General features: G+C 41.2%; 1 protein-coding gene across 1 annotated transcript in view; it reads right to left on the minus strand.

The window, feature by feature from the left end:
• Positions 1-3652: 3652 nt before the first annotated feature.
• The window catches only part of KLHL2 (kelch like family member 2), a 98400-nt gene continuing 84736 nt past the window's right edge, over positions 3653-17316 (minus strand). Inside the window, exons 9-15 of the mRNA XM_041738435.1 lie at positions 16026-16143; positions 11987-12184; positions 11266-11367; positions 9666-9794; positions 8906-9046; positions 5905-6048; positions 3653-4773 (exon numbers count right to left, since the gene is read on the minus strand). Of these exons, the coding sequence (XP_041594369.1) occupies positions 4745-4773; positions 5905-6048; positions 8906-9046; positions 9666-9794; positions 11266-11367; positions 11987-12184; positions 16026-16143 (861 nt within the window). The 3' untranslated portion in view covers positions 3653-4744. The remainder of the gene's footprint in view (positions 4774-5904; positions 6049-8905; positions 9047-9665; positions 9795-11265; positions 11368-11986; positions 12185-16025; positions 16144-17316) is intronic.

A 17316-nucleotide genomic window follows, 5' to 3' on the forward strand; every position in this document is an offset into this window, starting at 1 on the left:
CTGGGATGGGGGGCGGGGAGCACCGGGACACTGCCCCAGGGGCTAGAATCCCGGGCCGGGGAGCACCAGAAGGTCCAGAGTGCGGGTGACCCCGAGGACGTGACACACGGAACCTGCCCACGGCCCTGCCCTCACCTGAGTCCTTGTCCACCTCCGACACTTGTCTGCGGGGAACAGCAGTAGCCTGGTGTCCAGGGGTGAATGTAGGGATTTAAGGTCAGAGCGCTCCCTACAGGTTTGCAGAGGGGGGTTCCCGGGTGGCCGAGGGCACTTCCTAGTCCGTAGTTCCAGGGAGCGGAGGTGTTGTTCCTGTCAGGGCTCCGCTCAGCCTGGCCTTGTCCCTGAAGCGCTGGCCACCTGCTGCGCCACCCATCACCGTCCGCTCGGGGACCCTCTGCTTGAGCACGTCCTCCCAAGAGGTGTCATCAGGCTCCACGGCCTCTGCTCCCGTCTAAGGCCCCATGTCCAACAACGGCCTCTCCGAAAAGTACCGGGACAGGCCACGTCCAATGACAAGCAACGGGCCGTGCCCCCTGGGCGGTTGGGGCCCTGTGGTTGGGGCGCCGAGCGCTCCCGTCGGGCCCATCCTCAGGCCTGAGGCAGGTGCAGGCAACGACCCCTTGGGCCTGGGCACCCTCCGGGGGCAACCGGGAGCAGGGCTGCAAAGGCCTGCCCCGCGGCCTCCTTCCGGACCACTTGGCCAGCCCGCCCCAGGGCCCCCCTCTCCCTGACCCAGGTGGTGGGTGGGACTGCAGCTCACTTTTCCAGCTGCCCCAACCCGCTGTGCTGTCCCCCATCCTGTGCCGGACATGCACCACGGGGTCACACTCACCAGGCCTGTTAGCTGTGCGTGGCCACCTCTGTCTTGTCAGGCACCTGTTTGCTGGGACCCCAAGTCCTAGGGCGCACCTGTTTGCTGGGATCCTGAGTCCTAGGGCTCACCTTTTGCTGGGATCCCAAGTCCTAAGGTGCACCTGTTTGCTGGGATCCCGAGTCCTAGGGCGCACCTGTTTGCTGGGATCCCAAGTCCTAAGGTGCACCTGTTTGCTGGGATCCCAAGTCCCAGGGCACACCTGTTTGCTGGGATCCTAAGTCCTAAGGTGCACCTGTTTGCTGGGATCCCAAGTCCCAGGGTGCACGTAAGGCCACCTGCACAGTGTCTGCGGTGCGGGAAGGGCTCGGTCCAGGTCGCTGAGCGGTCCAGACCTCGAGCCCTACCACAGTGGGCCTGTTTCCTGGGTGAGAGCAGGTGTATTGGGGAGGGGGGACGAATGACTGTTTAAATCCTGGACATGTAGGGCTGAAAGGAAACAGGTAGGACAGCTGGGCGCCCCTTCCCGCGGCGAGGTTCAGGGAACAGTAACGGAGGTAACTTATGGAAGGCCTTCTGCGTTCCAGGCATATTCACAGACCTCATTTCTCTCATATCCCAGAATAACCTTGTGACACAGACGCTAGTGTCACCACTTTAGAGCCGACAAAATAAGGGTCGGAGGTCACGCGACACGTTTAAAGTCCCAGCTGGCAGCTAATCGAGGGGGATGCAAATCCAGAGCCTCTAGCTCTTGTGCCCTTGGATTTTCCAGAACACACACTGCTGGTTTTCCTTTAGAGTCCCAAAGCCAGGGTGGGGACCTGAGTCTCGATTCGAGGTGTGATCCCACTGCCCCAAGTCACCTCATCTCCGACATGAGGCATTGGCAGCCATACAAGGGCGTAGGAGGCAACTGCTCCAGAGCAAACTGCAACCAGAGGCGCCTTGTTTAGCCCATCACGGCGTGGGGTGCGCCACCCGCGGATCCCGCGGAGTCCCGCAAGTCCTCAGCAGCCGGGAGGATGACCACGTAGGTCCTCAAGGGATAAGGGATCATAATAAAAACCAGCAGCCATGTGGCAGAGTCCACGGGAAGAGGAAGAGGAGCCAAAGTCCCCCGGCCGCACACATCGTCCCCCTTCACCGCAGCAACAGCGCTTTGGGCCGACACGGCCCAGGTCCAAGCAAGGCAGGCAGCGGTCACTTCACAAGGCAGGACGCAGCCTGGCCTCGAACCCTGCTCACACCCGGTGCCGTGTCCCTGGGAGGGTCTCTAAAACCCCCTGCGTCTCAACTCCCAGTCTTTCTCGTACAATAGAAGGTGCCAGGAATGCCTTCCCATGCCTTTTTTAAAAGGCAGATGTTCCAACCTGGAAAGACAGAGGGGCACGGGGAAGCAGGGAGACCCAAAGCCACGAAAGGGGGATCCCTGGGTGGCTCAGCGGTTAGCACCTGCCTTTGGCCCAGGGTGTGATCCTCGAGCCCCGGGATCGAGTTCCGCGTCGGGCTCCCAGCATGGAGCCTGCTTCTCCCTCCTCCTCTCTCTCTCTCTCTCTCTCTCTCTGTGTCTCCCATGAATAAATAAAATCTTAAAAAAAAAAAAAAAAAGCCACGAAAGACATAGTTCACAATCTACCTATTGACAACCCCTGGTAAACTCCCTTACAGTACAGCTATTAAAGCTTCGAAGAAGTAAAGACAAAGATGTCCTTGACATGCTAAGTATCTAAGACTTTGTCACCTTAATAGATTGCATTTCAAGAAAGGCTTAAAAATGTATTTTTTAGAGGTTTAGAGGTTATTTTTTTATTCACAGAGGTTTCATGGAGCATCAGTGGAAGGTCACTAGACCTTCACCAGGTGTGTTGACGATGGATGTGCCTGGAGCCACATTAATGCAGAAATTCATTTTTTCAGAAGGTAAGCAGAGGTTTCTTTTCTTTTTCTCATTAAATGCCTTATATTTCCATTTAAACTAAAAGTTCAGGTAAGTAGTAAATATGGTTTTATGTTTAAATTTCAGTAGTCTATATTAAACTAAATGGAAATTTTATCACAGGTATAAATCTTGATTATGGACTGTTCTGGATAACCTTCTGTTCACGCCAACCTCTTAAATTCTTCTTCTGAGGCACAGTCAGCATATCCTTCACTCTTTGTCCTTCTCCTTCTCCTCCCCTCCCTCCCCTCTGTACTCTCTCAGGGCTCCGGCACCTCAGCTGTCCATCCCACTCCCTCACTCCCATTCCCTCAATTCCTTTGATTTAGTATCAAAACCACAAATTTTTTCTCAGTTGCTCTGGAATAGGTATTTTTTCTTTGACTTACTTTTTGATCCTTTGCTATTTGTTTTATTGTCATCTTGTGCTTATATTAGGAACAGAGGAATATAAAAACTTTAAATTTCACCAATACTTGGGAGACTTTTCCCTGATGGTTGGAGATAACGTTTTCTTGGATCACAATTTTCAATGACTTCAGTTACTGATAACAGACTTGCCTTATAGGTTCCTGGCAACGAGTTAAAAATACTGATTTGTGGGGCACCCGGGTGGCTCAGCAGTTGAGCGTCTACCTTCGTTTGGCTCAGGGTGTGATCCCGGGGTCCTGGGATCGAGTCCCACATCGGGCTCCCTGCAGGGAGCCTGCTTCTCCCTCTGCCTGTTGTGTCTCTGGCTCTCTCTGTGTGTCTCTCATGAATAAATAAAAAAAATCTTAAAAAAAAATTGATTTGTGAAGTTAGAAAACACAAATCTTAAAAAAGAACAGAAAAACAAAACAGGCAACTTTCTTAATACGAAACTAAATAGATAAAAATCACGGACAATGTGAAACAAATAATATACAAACTTTTATTCAAAGATATTCAAGAAAGACATGTTTTGGTCATTTTAAAGTGAGATTAATTGAAGATCTCAGAAAAACTGTATTTGATCAACACACATGGCTACGCACAGAAAGTTCTCTCTTCTGTTAATAGCAGCTAAATTTATACACACAGAAAAAATTCTTAAGACCATGCAAATTCAGTTGAATTCCATACATTCATTATATTCATCAAAAACCTGCAATAATGTTCATGCCAAAGTGTTACGTTAAGAAAAAAATTAAAGATACACACCAAAACATGACCAAGATTAAACTAAAGAAAATAATAAATAAGCATAATTTATATTTTATTTAAAAAAGTTTGGCATCACACATATTCAAGTGTGTTACACCGTGTTCATTCCTCAGAAGTGGCATTTTAAAGTGTTAAGCATTGTTAAATATCAAAAAATACAACTCTGTTTTACAATGTAGTACTGGCATAATTCAAAGTACTGTGCCAATTATAAATAGTATAATCAAGTTTCAAACATCTTTTCAAACATATTTAAAGGAAAGCGTATAGACACACATTTATATGCACACAATTTGTTATACTCATGTAATCAAAGATATTTTATAAAAGCAAACAGTTTTATCCCTCAGCTAGTTTGTATACTTACATAGATTTTAATACCTGTTCAAAGATTTTCAGTTCCTGTGCATACAGATTTTTCAGGAGAAGGAATAAAGATAAAATTTAATTTTACAAGAACACACATTACTTTATCTTCCTTCACAAAGTAATCCATAGTCACTCAAGGTTGGTAAGAACTAGTCTTTAAGAAAGCAGCTGTTGTCTAAAGACTACAGAGTAAGTACCGCAGTCCCGGTTTCTTATTAAAATTCAGTCAGCTGCTGCTCATTGCAGAAAAAGCCTACGCAGTGCTTCTACCAAAAATAATCTTCAGTATCTGAGGCCTATTAAGGCAGCCGATCTGATCTTCTGCTGAGACTTAAAGAGCAGCCACAAGTGGAGAAGTGCTAGACTCTGAGTCGCTTCAGAAATATGTGGTGAAGCCTGCTTCTCATGTATAAATATGCCAAAAATGTCCTTCCGGCTCATAATGGTTTATCAATAACTGTGACCCCTGAGCAGAGAAACGAAGAAATACAATAGAAGTCACAGGCAACATCCTGTACCTCTGAGAAAAGACTATGTTCTCTATTATTGGAACAAGAGGGACTGAATGAATCATGGTGTTTCAAGATCTCTTTCTTCAATTTGAATACTACTGTCATTTTAACCTAAATGACACAGAAACCTCTGCTCATTATGGACCAGAACTGCATCAGACTCCTTAAATCCAGAACTCGTCTTTAAGGAGCTGTGTTTTTAATCAGGAAATATCAAAATCCACCTAATATTCAAAGGGACACAAACCTTTTGTGGGGGATGGGTATTTTCATTATCTTGATTGTGATGATGGGTTCACAGGTATATACAAATGTCAAAAGTAATAAAATCATACACTTTAAATATACATTATTCATTCTATGTCAGTTCTATCTCAATAAAGCCATCAAAAAAATTTCACCTGAGTTTGAGCCATGTTATTCTGGGAGCCTACTATTTATAGTTCTTCCACTAGGTGTTGTTTTGCATGATACATAAACAACAGTGATGGTTAATTAATCTAAAACTCTTTTCTCTCCACTCCTGGGCCAATATTAGAATGAATATTAGAATTTAAAGCAACAGAATAATCATCAGAATAATACGCAACATACAATTTTAAAGACTCATCATTACATTTATTAAAGCTTATTACCTTTTATTTCTCTTCTCAAGAGAATGGACCAAAAATGGTATTTTATAATCCACCCAGTGCTATGCTTAACTAAAACAATTACTCCACGGTCTCACTATGTACTATCATATGGCACCTGCTAGGGCAGATACTGAAGTAGTCATATTTCTTGGACATCTGAGTAATGAAAGCCTTGCCACACAGTAAACTCCACTCGACTATATACAGATTTTAGCCATATTAAATTTTATAATATGATTCTGCACTGGAAAGGTTTGGAATTTTTTAATCAAATGACTGTAGAATAATAAAACAATACCAGTGCTTTATTTTAGAATATACACGTCCAGTATTATTTTGAGAATAAGAAACATACTTTGCGAAAATTCTTCTTAGAACATTCTTAATATAAAAATCATGATAATTTTTTTCATCATCTACTAGAAGATTGTAAGAAAGTTAGACAATTACCTGCGTAACTTCTCCCTGTGCTCATACAAGATGACACAACCGTCCATTTATCAGTCGTTGGATTATAATATTCTACTGATGCCAAGTTACAGGAACCATCATCTCCGCCAACTACATATAACAGACCATTAACTGCACAAACTCCTTTAAAAAAAAATAAGGCGGAGAGAAAACAATTATTTAAAAAATTTGGGTAAACATAAATATCCCTATATGTACTTGGTGAGGTGATCCAGAGACACTTACTTCCTTGAAAAGAGGCAAGAAGAGAAGACGGTGAACATGAAAACAATTCCCTTTATGTTTGAGAGTCTAATACCACTTCTGAGCTCCCGCTCGTTCCATTTATGCAGGAGTTTTATATGGGCATTGTTTCAATTAATCTTCAGAATAACCTTACTTTATAGGTCAGAAACTATTTTAATTTTTATTTTGTCAAAAAGAAAAAAGTTAAAGGTCAAAAGGTTTAACTATCCCAAAGTAGCTTCTTATGGAATCCTAAAGAAAAAATATATATTGGTAAAAGGTAAAAAACAATTCTGAATTCTGAAAGGATACTGAATGGTTAGGTATTTTTATATCTTGTAAAAGGAGAGAAAAGCATTATTTATTAATTATTACTAGAATAACTCATTTTTTTTGTAAAAATTCAAAACATCTAGGAAAGTATTTATAAAAAAAGATCACCTCTAATTCTATACTTAGAAAAATGACTATCAAAATTCTCATCTCTACTCTTGCTGACTCTTATCTATGCATATATACTCAGATACTTCTTTTTTAACCTTAAGGTTGCTCGTACTACATATAATACTTTATTACCCACCCACTCCCAAACAATATACCTTGGACATTTCCTGAAGTTAATAAATGATTAATGGCTGCTAGTGATTCCATCTATAATACCATAATTTGCCTTTTGCTGATATTAAGTCATTTTCATTTTTTTTCTTATCAATGATGTTGCAATGAACAAGAATCTCTCACATATTTTTTGCAGACTTATGCAACTATTTTTTAAACATAAATTTTTACAAAGAAATTTGAATCAAACAATAAACACCTTGTAAAAGCTCTTTATTTTAATGTGTACTTTAAAAGCATATCTATATATTTTTTCAATGATTTAAACAAGGTTCAGAGCTAACCGGTACCAGAGTGCATCAAAACATCTAGAAGGATACTGCCCACATACGGGTCTTTGTAGTTTTGTAAATGGTCTTGCTAACATAACTAACAGATGCTTGTAGATTTTTAACATAACAAAGTAATGAGTCCAAATCTCAATCCAACATTTAAAAGTGCACTAGCAATACTATCTTCTGTGCTAATGCAATGGATCTTCTCTATACTCAAACTCAACTGTGTTACTATTCTAGTCTCTTGACAAGAAGCAAACATACCATTTTAATGTAGTTCAACTGCTTAAAAAGCAATAGCAAGATGACAGTTCTACAAATTACCACCTTATTCTTTTAGCTAGAAGAAAAGAGCTCATTTTGATTTGAAAACAATAAAACATAGGTAGAGGAAAAAATTCAGACTATTCCAATCTTTAGGAAAATAATGAAAGCTCAAAATGCAAATAAATTTCATAACCCAGCAAGGCACATGAACATGTTACTGTGGCTTATCTAACCTAATATATACTGGGGTCAAGCACTTATTCTATTTAGGGCCCAGATTTGTGGGTTTTACCATGAGACTATCTATAGCCAAGAGATTTTTTTACCTCACCAAATACAATTGATTGGATGAGGGGAAAGGTCCTTGCAGTCCTACATACTTAGTCTCCCTTCATAATCACATTAACTTAATTAGAAATATTTTTTAAAATAAAGAGAAATTACGAAGAGCATTTTGAGAGGGATGGAGAGTGCATCGTACAACATCATACAGTAGTATACAGTGAGTTTGAGAATCATGAGGAACTTATTTTGGACTATGGGAATAATGGCATTTTATTTTATTTTTTATTTTATTTTATGGATTTTATTTATTTGAGAAAGAGAGGCAGTGAGTGAGAGAGAGCATGAGCAGGGACAGGAGGACTGGAGATTGAGGGCCAGAGGGAGAGGGAGAAGCAGACCCCGCACTGAGCAGGGAGCCCCATGCAGAGCTCAATCCCAGGACCCTGGGATCATAACCTGAGCTGAAGGCAGACACTTACTTAACTGACTGAGCCACCCATGTGCCCAAGATAGTGGCATTTTAAAGATGACTAGCATTTCCTGAAAAGACTATTTAGCTATCCTGAATGTATTTTCTGTTTTTATTTCTCTTCCATGGATCTTCTTTTTAAGCAGTTAGTTCCCTAATCTTGAAAACCTCAGCTTTCTTAAAATTGCTTTCAACAGCACCTGGGTGACTCAGTCGAATAAGCATCTAACTCCTGGTTTTGGCGCAGGTCATGATCTCAGGGTCTTAGAATTGAGCCCCATGTCGGGCTCTGCACTCAGCGGAGAGTCTGCTTGAGGGTTTCTCTCTCTCTCTCTGCCCCTCCCACTGCTCGTGTTCTCTCTCTAAAATAAAGAAGTCTTTTTAAAAAATTACTTGTTGTTGATGTTGCTATTTTAGCTTTTCCAATTTTAGAAATCATGAACTATATTAAATTAGGGTAAGCTTCAAGCTTCAGATTCAGATAAACAACTAGCTTTTAACCTGGCATAAATATTTACTCAACTAGACTAAATTTCCTGAGAATTGGACCTCTAGTACATGGTACATGATATGCACTCACAAATATTTGTGATAAGAATGAATGAATTTAAACATCAAATATAGAGGGCTCTTCCTCTAATTTAGTCTCTATATTATCACAAAAAGTAGCCATTATGCCAGGCATTCACTATATAGGATTACTACATAAATTTCAGTCTTTAAAGAGCTAATCTATTAGAAAGTCCAAATCAGTAAAAGAAGAATGAACATATACGGCAATACCAGTAAAACGCAGAATACAAATCAGTATAAATTTCATAATCGTAAGATAGACAGATACCTGCATTTCTTCTGCACATGTTCATATCTGCAACCTGTCTCCATGTGTTGGTGGTGGGATCATACACTTCAACGCTTTTTCGTACTAAAGGACCATCATGACCCCCAACAGCATACAATAAATTGTTTAACACACCAACACCTATAAAACACAGAAAAAAAAGAAACTATAGTAAAAGCGACAAGGAATTTATGACACACTAGGGTTTATTTGAATGACTTGTAAAAGGAAGTCAATATTAAGGCTTACAGTCTAAGAAATGGAAATGAATAGAATTGGCAAATGAGATTCTCAATAAGAACTATTATTCTGAAAAAGGTATGTCCAATAAAATAAAAATACTATTAGGGTGAAACACAGAGAGGGAAAGTCCTTTAACATAATCCTTTGAAAACTTTCATGGTAAAAGCAAACCAGTATGAAAGCACAAAACTGGTAAGGAATGGACACGAAGAGACTCGATTATTAAGTTCAATAAGGACTAAGCACAAAAACTAAAAGGAATGCCAAACAATATAAATAATTAAGTGATACAAGTGGCCTTTAATATTGCACTTAGGCATTTTACAAAGTGATATTTAAATATATCTACCACTACCTGCATAATTCAAAAAAACACTTAACACTTAGTCTCATTAAGATCAGTGTATATATAATATGTTTTCTGGTAATATGAAGAGAAGCCAATGAGTCATTTCACTTGTTTAATTCTTTTCCATCATTTCCGTGCTCCAATTGCTTAAATGAGTTTCCTACATACCGGCTCCACTCCGTCTGGTGCTCATTTCTGCTATATAGGTCCACTCGTTTGTTGTAGCATTATAGCATTCCACTGTGCTAAGACATTGACGCGAAGCTCCATCATACCCCCCTACAGCATAGAGCAAACCTAAACATGGAATCACAAAGAAAGCCAGGTTCATAAGAAGCCATCTTTTTACATCATATTTTCATCCACAGCAGCAATTTCCCTTTTGTTATTGATTTTTATAAACTATGAAGATCTTGCCTAATGGTGATCGGAGGAGCTATCAGACCATATTATGAAGGTCTGCAGGGTGTGTATGAAATTAATTTAACATTTTCATCAATAAATCTGAATGATAAAATAGGAAGTACACTCATTGCGTCCTTGGATAACACTATTTGGTAAGTGAACAACATCGTGGGAAACAGAATTGAGTATGTTGGTAATCTTAGTAAGTCGGGGAAAAATAGTTAAATCAAGACCTAGTAGTACCAGTATATCGTGGAATATTATTTGGCGATAAAAAGAAATGAGGTAGCAGTGAAGGCTCTAACACAGGTGAACCCTGAAAACATTATTTTTTTTTTAAATCTTTTATTTATTTATGATAGTCACAGAGAGAGAGAGAGGCAGAGACATAGGCAGAGGGAGAAGCAGGCTCCATGCACCGGGAGTCCGACGTGGGATTCGATCTTAGGTCTCCAGGATCACGCCCTGGGCCAAAGGCAGGCGCTAAACCGCTGCGCCACCCAGGGATCCCTGAAAACATTATTTTAAATTAGAGAAATCAGTCACAAAAGATCACATACCGTATGATTTCATTAATATGAAATGTCCAAAAATGGGAAATTTATATAGACAGAAAGTAAAGTAGTGGCTACTGAGAGGTCTGGGGAGGATGGAGAGGACAGCCAAGGAGAGTAGGGCTGCTTCTTGTTCTAAAATGAATTGTGGTGATGGGTGCACACTGAATTGTACACTTTAAATGGGTGAATTGCACGGCATGTAAATTATATCGCCATAAAGCTGTTTAAAAAGAAAAGTTAGTCAAAGAATTATACCCATAGTGGGGAGGGAGTGAGAACCCACAAATCTGCCAAAGAAATTAAGAAAAAAAAAACCCCACACCTTTAAAAAACAATTGTTAATGCCTTTCTTAAGCTCCATTGGTGGACAAAGCAGGATATAAATAAGTAACCCATGGATGGTAACCCATCCTCTGAAATGTGAAACAGCTTCTCCAGAAGTAAAATTCTGCACGTGTCATTTGATTTGTTCCCTAAACAATGGTTTTAAGATCAGTTAACAGTTTTATATGGGTCATGAAGACAGACAGAGAAAAGAAAGGGGTGAAGAAGAGGACAGAGGGAGAGGAGGATGACAGAAGCGGGCTGGGGGGGGAACGAGGGCTTCACATACATTAGTTTATACAGACCAGCTAATTTTTAAGAAATAAATAAAATTTACAACGGCTATTCCCTTTCTTTTTTAGATGATCATTTCCTTGCCCATTTGGAAAACTGGTATTCAGAGGATTGGAAGGATCACTCCTACCAATCAAGAGGCTACACGTGCCTGGAAATGTTCACCTGAAACAAGGGTCAGCACCCACCTCCGACAACGCCGACGCCCACGCTGCTCCTCCTCGTGTTCATTGGAGCCACGTGAAACCACTCATTAGACTTTATATTATAAGCTTCCACGGATGATAAACCTGAAATAAAGCACAGTGCTCTTCATTTCCTCCTCCCAAAGAATGTGAGGTAAGCGTTCTTTTCTGTGTAGTATCAGGGAGAAACACTTCAGGTCTGTTAAATGGGGCTAAAGTAAAAGAGGAAAATGATGGAATGTAAACATATCAATTACATGACAAACAGGATTAGCCTCTTTGCCGCAGGGCTCCCACCCAGCTGGCACTTCGCTTTTTAAAAGCGGTAAGAGGAGTGACAGTGACGCATAAAGAAGCAAAGTTACATACTTCGTATTCTCAACACTAGTCAACAGAAGTTTTGATGGAGTTTTTAAACTTATCCTTACAATACCTGTTAAAACACTCAAATGTCTCCTGATTTTTTTTTTTAAGATTTTATTTATTTATTCGAGAGAGAGAGAGAGGCAGAGGCACAGGCAGAGGGAGAAGCAGGCTCCATGCAGGGAGCCCAACGTGGGACTCGATCCTGGGGCTCCAGGATCAGGCCCCGGGCCGAAGGCAGACACTCAACTGCTGAGCCACCCAGGGATCCTCTGTCTCCTGAATTTTGTCACAGTTTGTTCCCCAAACGGGACTCTACGTTAATTCTAATGTAAGACAGAAAAGACCAGAAGGAAGTCACCTGTACTGCCATCAAAGCCTCCCACGGCGTATAACAGCCCGTTCAATACGGCGGCCCCCAGAGTGCTTCTGCGGTCTCGCATGTTCGCGACGCTGGTCCACTGATCTTTCACAGGGTCATAGGAATCCACGGTGCGGACTCTCAAGGAGCCGTTAAAGCCACCGACAGCAAAAACCAGCCCGGCCATGTAGACCATCCCTGCAAAAGACAGGCAGCAGTTAGGGACGAACGTGCAACCTAGAGGCTGTGCTCCGGGGAGGCCACGGCTGGTCAGCGCTGAGCTGCTCAGGTGCCTGCTTTCGCACTACGGTGGCACCTGAGTTGGGACGGAGAGCGTACAACCCACAAAGCCTAAAATACTTACTCTCCGGTCCTTGAAGAAGTCTGCAGACCCTGAGCTAGTGAAGAGGTTAGGCAATCCCTGGATGGAGAAGCAACCCGCGAGCCTCTGGGTTTTAATCACCTTCTCACTTTTCCAAGCTTTCTCCTGCGGTTGCCCTGATCTGAGAAGCCCCTCTGATCATCCGCTCCCGGTGAAAGTTCTACATTCCTCGCACCACCCTAGCCTGGAGGGCCTGCCTGTAGCTCCTGAAGCCCCGAGGGCAAATAATAGCTAGACAGTATATTTGGGGTCAGTAATTCATCCGCAGTCTGCATCATTATCATCACTTTAAAGTGTTCAAAGTTTTATTGTTCTTAAATTCTGTAGTGCTTATGTCACTGCTCGGCTTGGGGGCAGGCGCTGTGCCTCAGAGTCCTCTGAATCCAGCTGGGAGATCAGGAATCACCAGTCCTAAGTGCTGACCAGCTCGATGTTTCATATGATGTCATCAGACGAAGCATGTACCACGACCGCTCACTGTCTCGCCCCCTGGTGCTTTATACCCCAGCTCCCAAAACATGTACGGATGCGCAGTCCTTCGTGTGACATGAAGCCTGCCCGGGTTGGCAGCTTTCTATCACAGAAAGGAAAGACTTTCCAGTCCAGGGACTCAATGAGGAAATGAATACTCAAGCTACTTCTTGGTAGATCTCAAGTGTCGGAGGAGAGCTGTGGGCAACAGACAATTCAAGTAGGCAGAGAATTAATGAATGATGAAGAGTAACCCCTGGCCTTCCTGAGTGCCCTGGATGGAGGAAATGTGGTAGATCTCCGGGGAAGGCCTGGGTGGCCAGTGAGCAGTGGACACCGCAGGCAGTATGCTTCAGCAGGAAAATGTCCTATATCCCAAATCACAAGGAACAGTGGGGAGTGTTCCCTGTGGAAATTTGGGCCACTGCAATGTTCATTTTCTTCTCTCTACAACAAAACAAAAATCTATCGTATCTTAGAGACATGTAGTGTGCTAGGGTAGTTCAGGTGACAAGGAAGAAAACGAAAAATGACTCAAGCTATGAGTCCAAACACTCTGGGTAGAGAAGGAGTGAACTAAAAGAGCAGATACTCCCCAAAGTTACCTGGAAGCACACAGAAGTTTGAATAATTTGGCCAGAATTCCATAGTTAAATGGCATCAACTATAATCTGAAGTGGGTGGGGAGGCATACAGTGCTTTCATGAGGGCACGATGAAGGTCAAGCTTACTCATAAACGGTGCACTTCAGAATGGACCCAGTCTAATGACTTATGGTGCAATGAGAAGGAAACTGGATCAGGAATCAGATACGAAGTAAACTAATTATAAATATCATGGAAGGCTCCAACAGTAACAACAAAGATAAAATACCTAAGAATAAACCTGCCAAGAGACATACAGGAGCATATCAAGAAAATGTTAAAAATCTACTGAAGAAAGAAGCAAGTCCCATCACCAGTCATGTAACTAGTCCCATCACATCTTAAATCATAAAACATAAAATCATAAAACAATAATTATAATGATAATTGCTCTGTGTTGATGCCTAAGTAGAATATTTGGAATAAAATCAAGTAAATGTAGAAATTTAGTGTATGATAAAGGCAGCATTTCAAATGAATGGCAACAGCTGGATTAGCCCATATAGTCTTCAGACAACTGGCTACCATTGAAAAAACAAATTCCACATCTTACTTCTTACATCAAAATAAAGTCTAGATGTGTTTCTTTTTTTTTAAGATTTTTAAAATTTATTTACTCATGAGAGACACAGAGAGAGGCAGAGACACAGGCAGAGGGCGAAGCAGGCTCCATGCAGGGAGCCCGATGCGAGACTCGATCCCAGGACCCTGGGATCACACCCTGGGCTGAAGGCTGGCACTAAACCACTGAGCCACCCAGGGATCCCCTAGATGTTTCTGATACAAATATAAAAAGTAAAACAAAGTACTAGAAAAATTCATATGTTAAAAATATAATGTTGTTTCAGGGGAGAAACCTAGCAGATACCATCTTAACCAGGTGATTGAGGTTGACATCACCAGAAATAGTCATAATAACCTCCATCTAATCATGAGGAAACATCACGCCCAAAACTGAGAGACGTTCTTCAGAAGACCTGACCAAAGAATCAAGGGCATGAGAGACAAGGAAAGACTATGACGCTCTTGTAAAGAGCTGAGAGACTAAGCCATATATTTATGGCAAATGCAATGGGGGATTCTGAAACAGAGTAAGGACTTCAATGAAAAACACTCATAAAATATGAAGTCCGTAGTTTAGCTAATAGTAGTATATCAATACTAACTTCTTAATTTTGATAGCTGTATCATAGGTGTGTAAGATGTTATTAAGGAATGACTATATCAGAAACCTTTGTAATAACTTTGCAATTCTTCTTTAACTGCAAAACTATTTCAACATAAAAAGTTCAAAAATAATCTTTTAACTTAAAAAATAAGAAACATATGTGTATGTACACACACACACACACACACACACACACAACAAATAGCTTTAGAGTAAGACTTTTCTATAGAAGAAACAAATCCTTAAGTCCAAAGGCAAAACTCTGATGTACAGGGACCTCATAAAATGGCAAATATTTTACACGGTGAAAATAACACAAGTAAAATCAAGAGAAAAGATTAATACAAATAAATATTCACACCACAAATGATAGACAAAATGCTATTTTCCTTACTATGTATCTGTCAAATCAATAAAATAATAAAAAATGGCAAAAATCAAAAACTAACAATTCAGAAAGACACTGAACCTTCCTCATAATAAAAGTACAAAGTAAGAGGAGATAACATTTTCCACCTACCAGATTGGCAAAAGTCAAAACATTTAATCACGAGGCGTTGTTGGGAATGCAGGGAAACAGGCACCTTCATATTTTACTATTAGTGGTAGCAATAATTGGGGTTTCCTCTTAAGATACCCTTTGAATCAGGAATTAAGTTCTAGAGTTTTATCCCACTAAAATATATTGGCACATGTACATAACGATGTATGCATAAAGGGATTCCCCGCAGCACTGTTTAGAACGTAAGATCAAAAACAATTTTAATGTCTAAATCATAATTAGCAAAAGCTACACTACATCCAGTCCCCAGCCCCAAAATATTAAACAGCTCTTAACCAGTGAGGTACCTCGATGCTGACATGTAACAATCACCAAGACACACTGCCCAAGTACTACCTTCCACTTTGCTACGGGAGCTATGAATTATGAACCCACGTTTGAGTTCCAGGAAGAACCCTCAGAGTTTACAACCGCCTTTCTGATTGAAGTGTTGGCTAAATAAGGTCTATTTCAACAAATATTTATAAAATGCATGCCTGGAAGAAGGCAACTAACCGTGAATTATAGCTAAGTCAGGAATCTCTTAGCATGAAGGGCCCCAACCTAAAGAATCATTTCTCAGCACTTCAGTAAAGGTAACCAGGAAAATATCCAGCAAATTGCTAGCTATGCCACCTCATACTACTAGAACCAGAAAGGTATGTAAAGATGAAGACTGAGTGACTATGCCTAATGATGTCTTGGGGGCATGAATGACACATCGATTTTAATCAAAGCTTTTCTAATAAAGATTCTTCTAATTAATAAGACCTGAACTGGAAGCTCCCAGCGATCCAGCAGCAGAGAAAGGACCACAACGCAATCACGCTTACCTGCCCTACATCTCCTGGAAGGTAGTTCTGCTACTTGGTGCCATCGCTCTTCTTTAAAGTCATAGCATTCCACGCTTCGGATAGCCTTTGGTGCTTGGCCCCCAACTACCACCATCAACTGTAAGGGTAGAAATGTAAGCACTTGAATAAACAACTATGGCATATGGAGGGATTTAAAATGTCTTACAAAGACTTTGATGTGGAGAGTGTTAGGATGAAGATGGTAGGGTGAGCTGGGGAAAAACAACCACCTAATCAACACTTAAGAAACATCAACAAACGGGGCACATGTTAGAACTACAATTCTATTATCTAGCACATTTAGTCAAAAATAAGGATTTCAGAAACTGGAATAAGTTTCTGATCCTTCAAGCAAAAGCAGTATTAAAGCCAAAAAACAGCAGGCAGTCAGCACTGGCAAGGCTGCAATATGTCAGAGGGCTTGCTATAAACTAGACCCTGGCTTTCAGGACCAGGGATTAGGTCTCCACAATCCAGGAGAACAGATAGGAGTGAAATTTATGATAGTGGGTAGGTGAGATGAAAAGGACAGGAAGGTATTAAAAGAAACATGGATAAAGGGGGAAAAAAACTACAGAAAAAGGGAAAGTAACTGAATTAGAGTTCACAAGAGAGCACACATTCCTAGATCTCAAGTAGAGACCTCTTTTGATGCCACACAAATAAACCAACCTAAAGGACAGATAATGGAGATACTAGAAACCATAATGAATGAATGAATGTACAATAGGCTAGTGCTGAGAATAAACAAGGTCTACAAGTTTCTTCAATTCAACTCAATCCCACAACTATTTACTAAATTCCCATCATCTGTATTTGTCCAGAACTGTGCTAGGTGTCATACACATAAGAAATATAAGACATAGTCTCTACCTCCCAAGAGCTTATAGATCTCACTAAGGAGACAAGACCCACGAAGTAATTCAAGAACAATATACAATTATGTATGACCAAAAAGGTATACGATTAGCACAGACATTAATCGCTAATGCTGATCAGAAAATGGAACGCTGCCATAATTTAGTGAAAGCTTCCTGAAGGGGGTGGAACCTCGAGAGACAGATGGAGTTTAGCTGTCACTGGTTTGTCTTTTACGGAGTACAGAGGGGCGCTCTTTGGCAACACTGAAACTACAGCCATCAAACCGGAAGAACATAAAAGTCAATGATACCACGTATGGAAAACTTTAAAGAAAGGCAAGGACCTTGCGGGAAAGATGATGTGATGACAGGAGAAAGCAGATGTTCAAAGGAAACAAATCAAAACAAAA

This window comes from Vulpes lagopus, chromosome 23 (assembly GCF_018345385.1).
Source record: "Vulpes lagopus strain Blue_001 chromosome 23, ASM1834538v1, whole genome shotgun sequence".
NCBI classification, from domain to species: Eukaryota; Metazoa; Chordata; class Mammalia; order Carnivora; family Canidae; genus Vulpes; species Vulpes lagopus.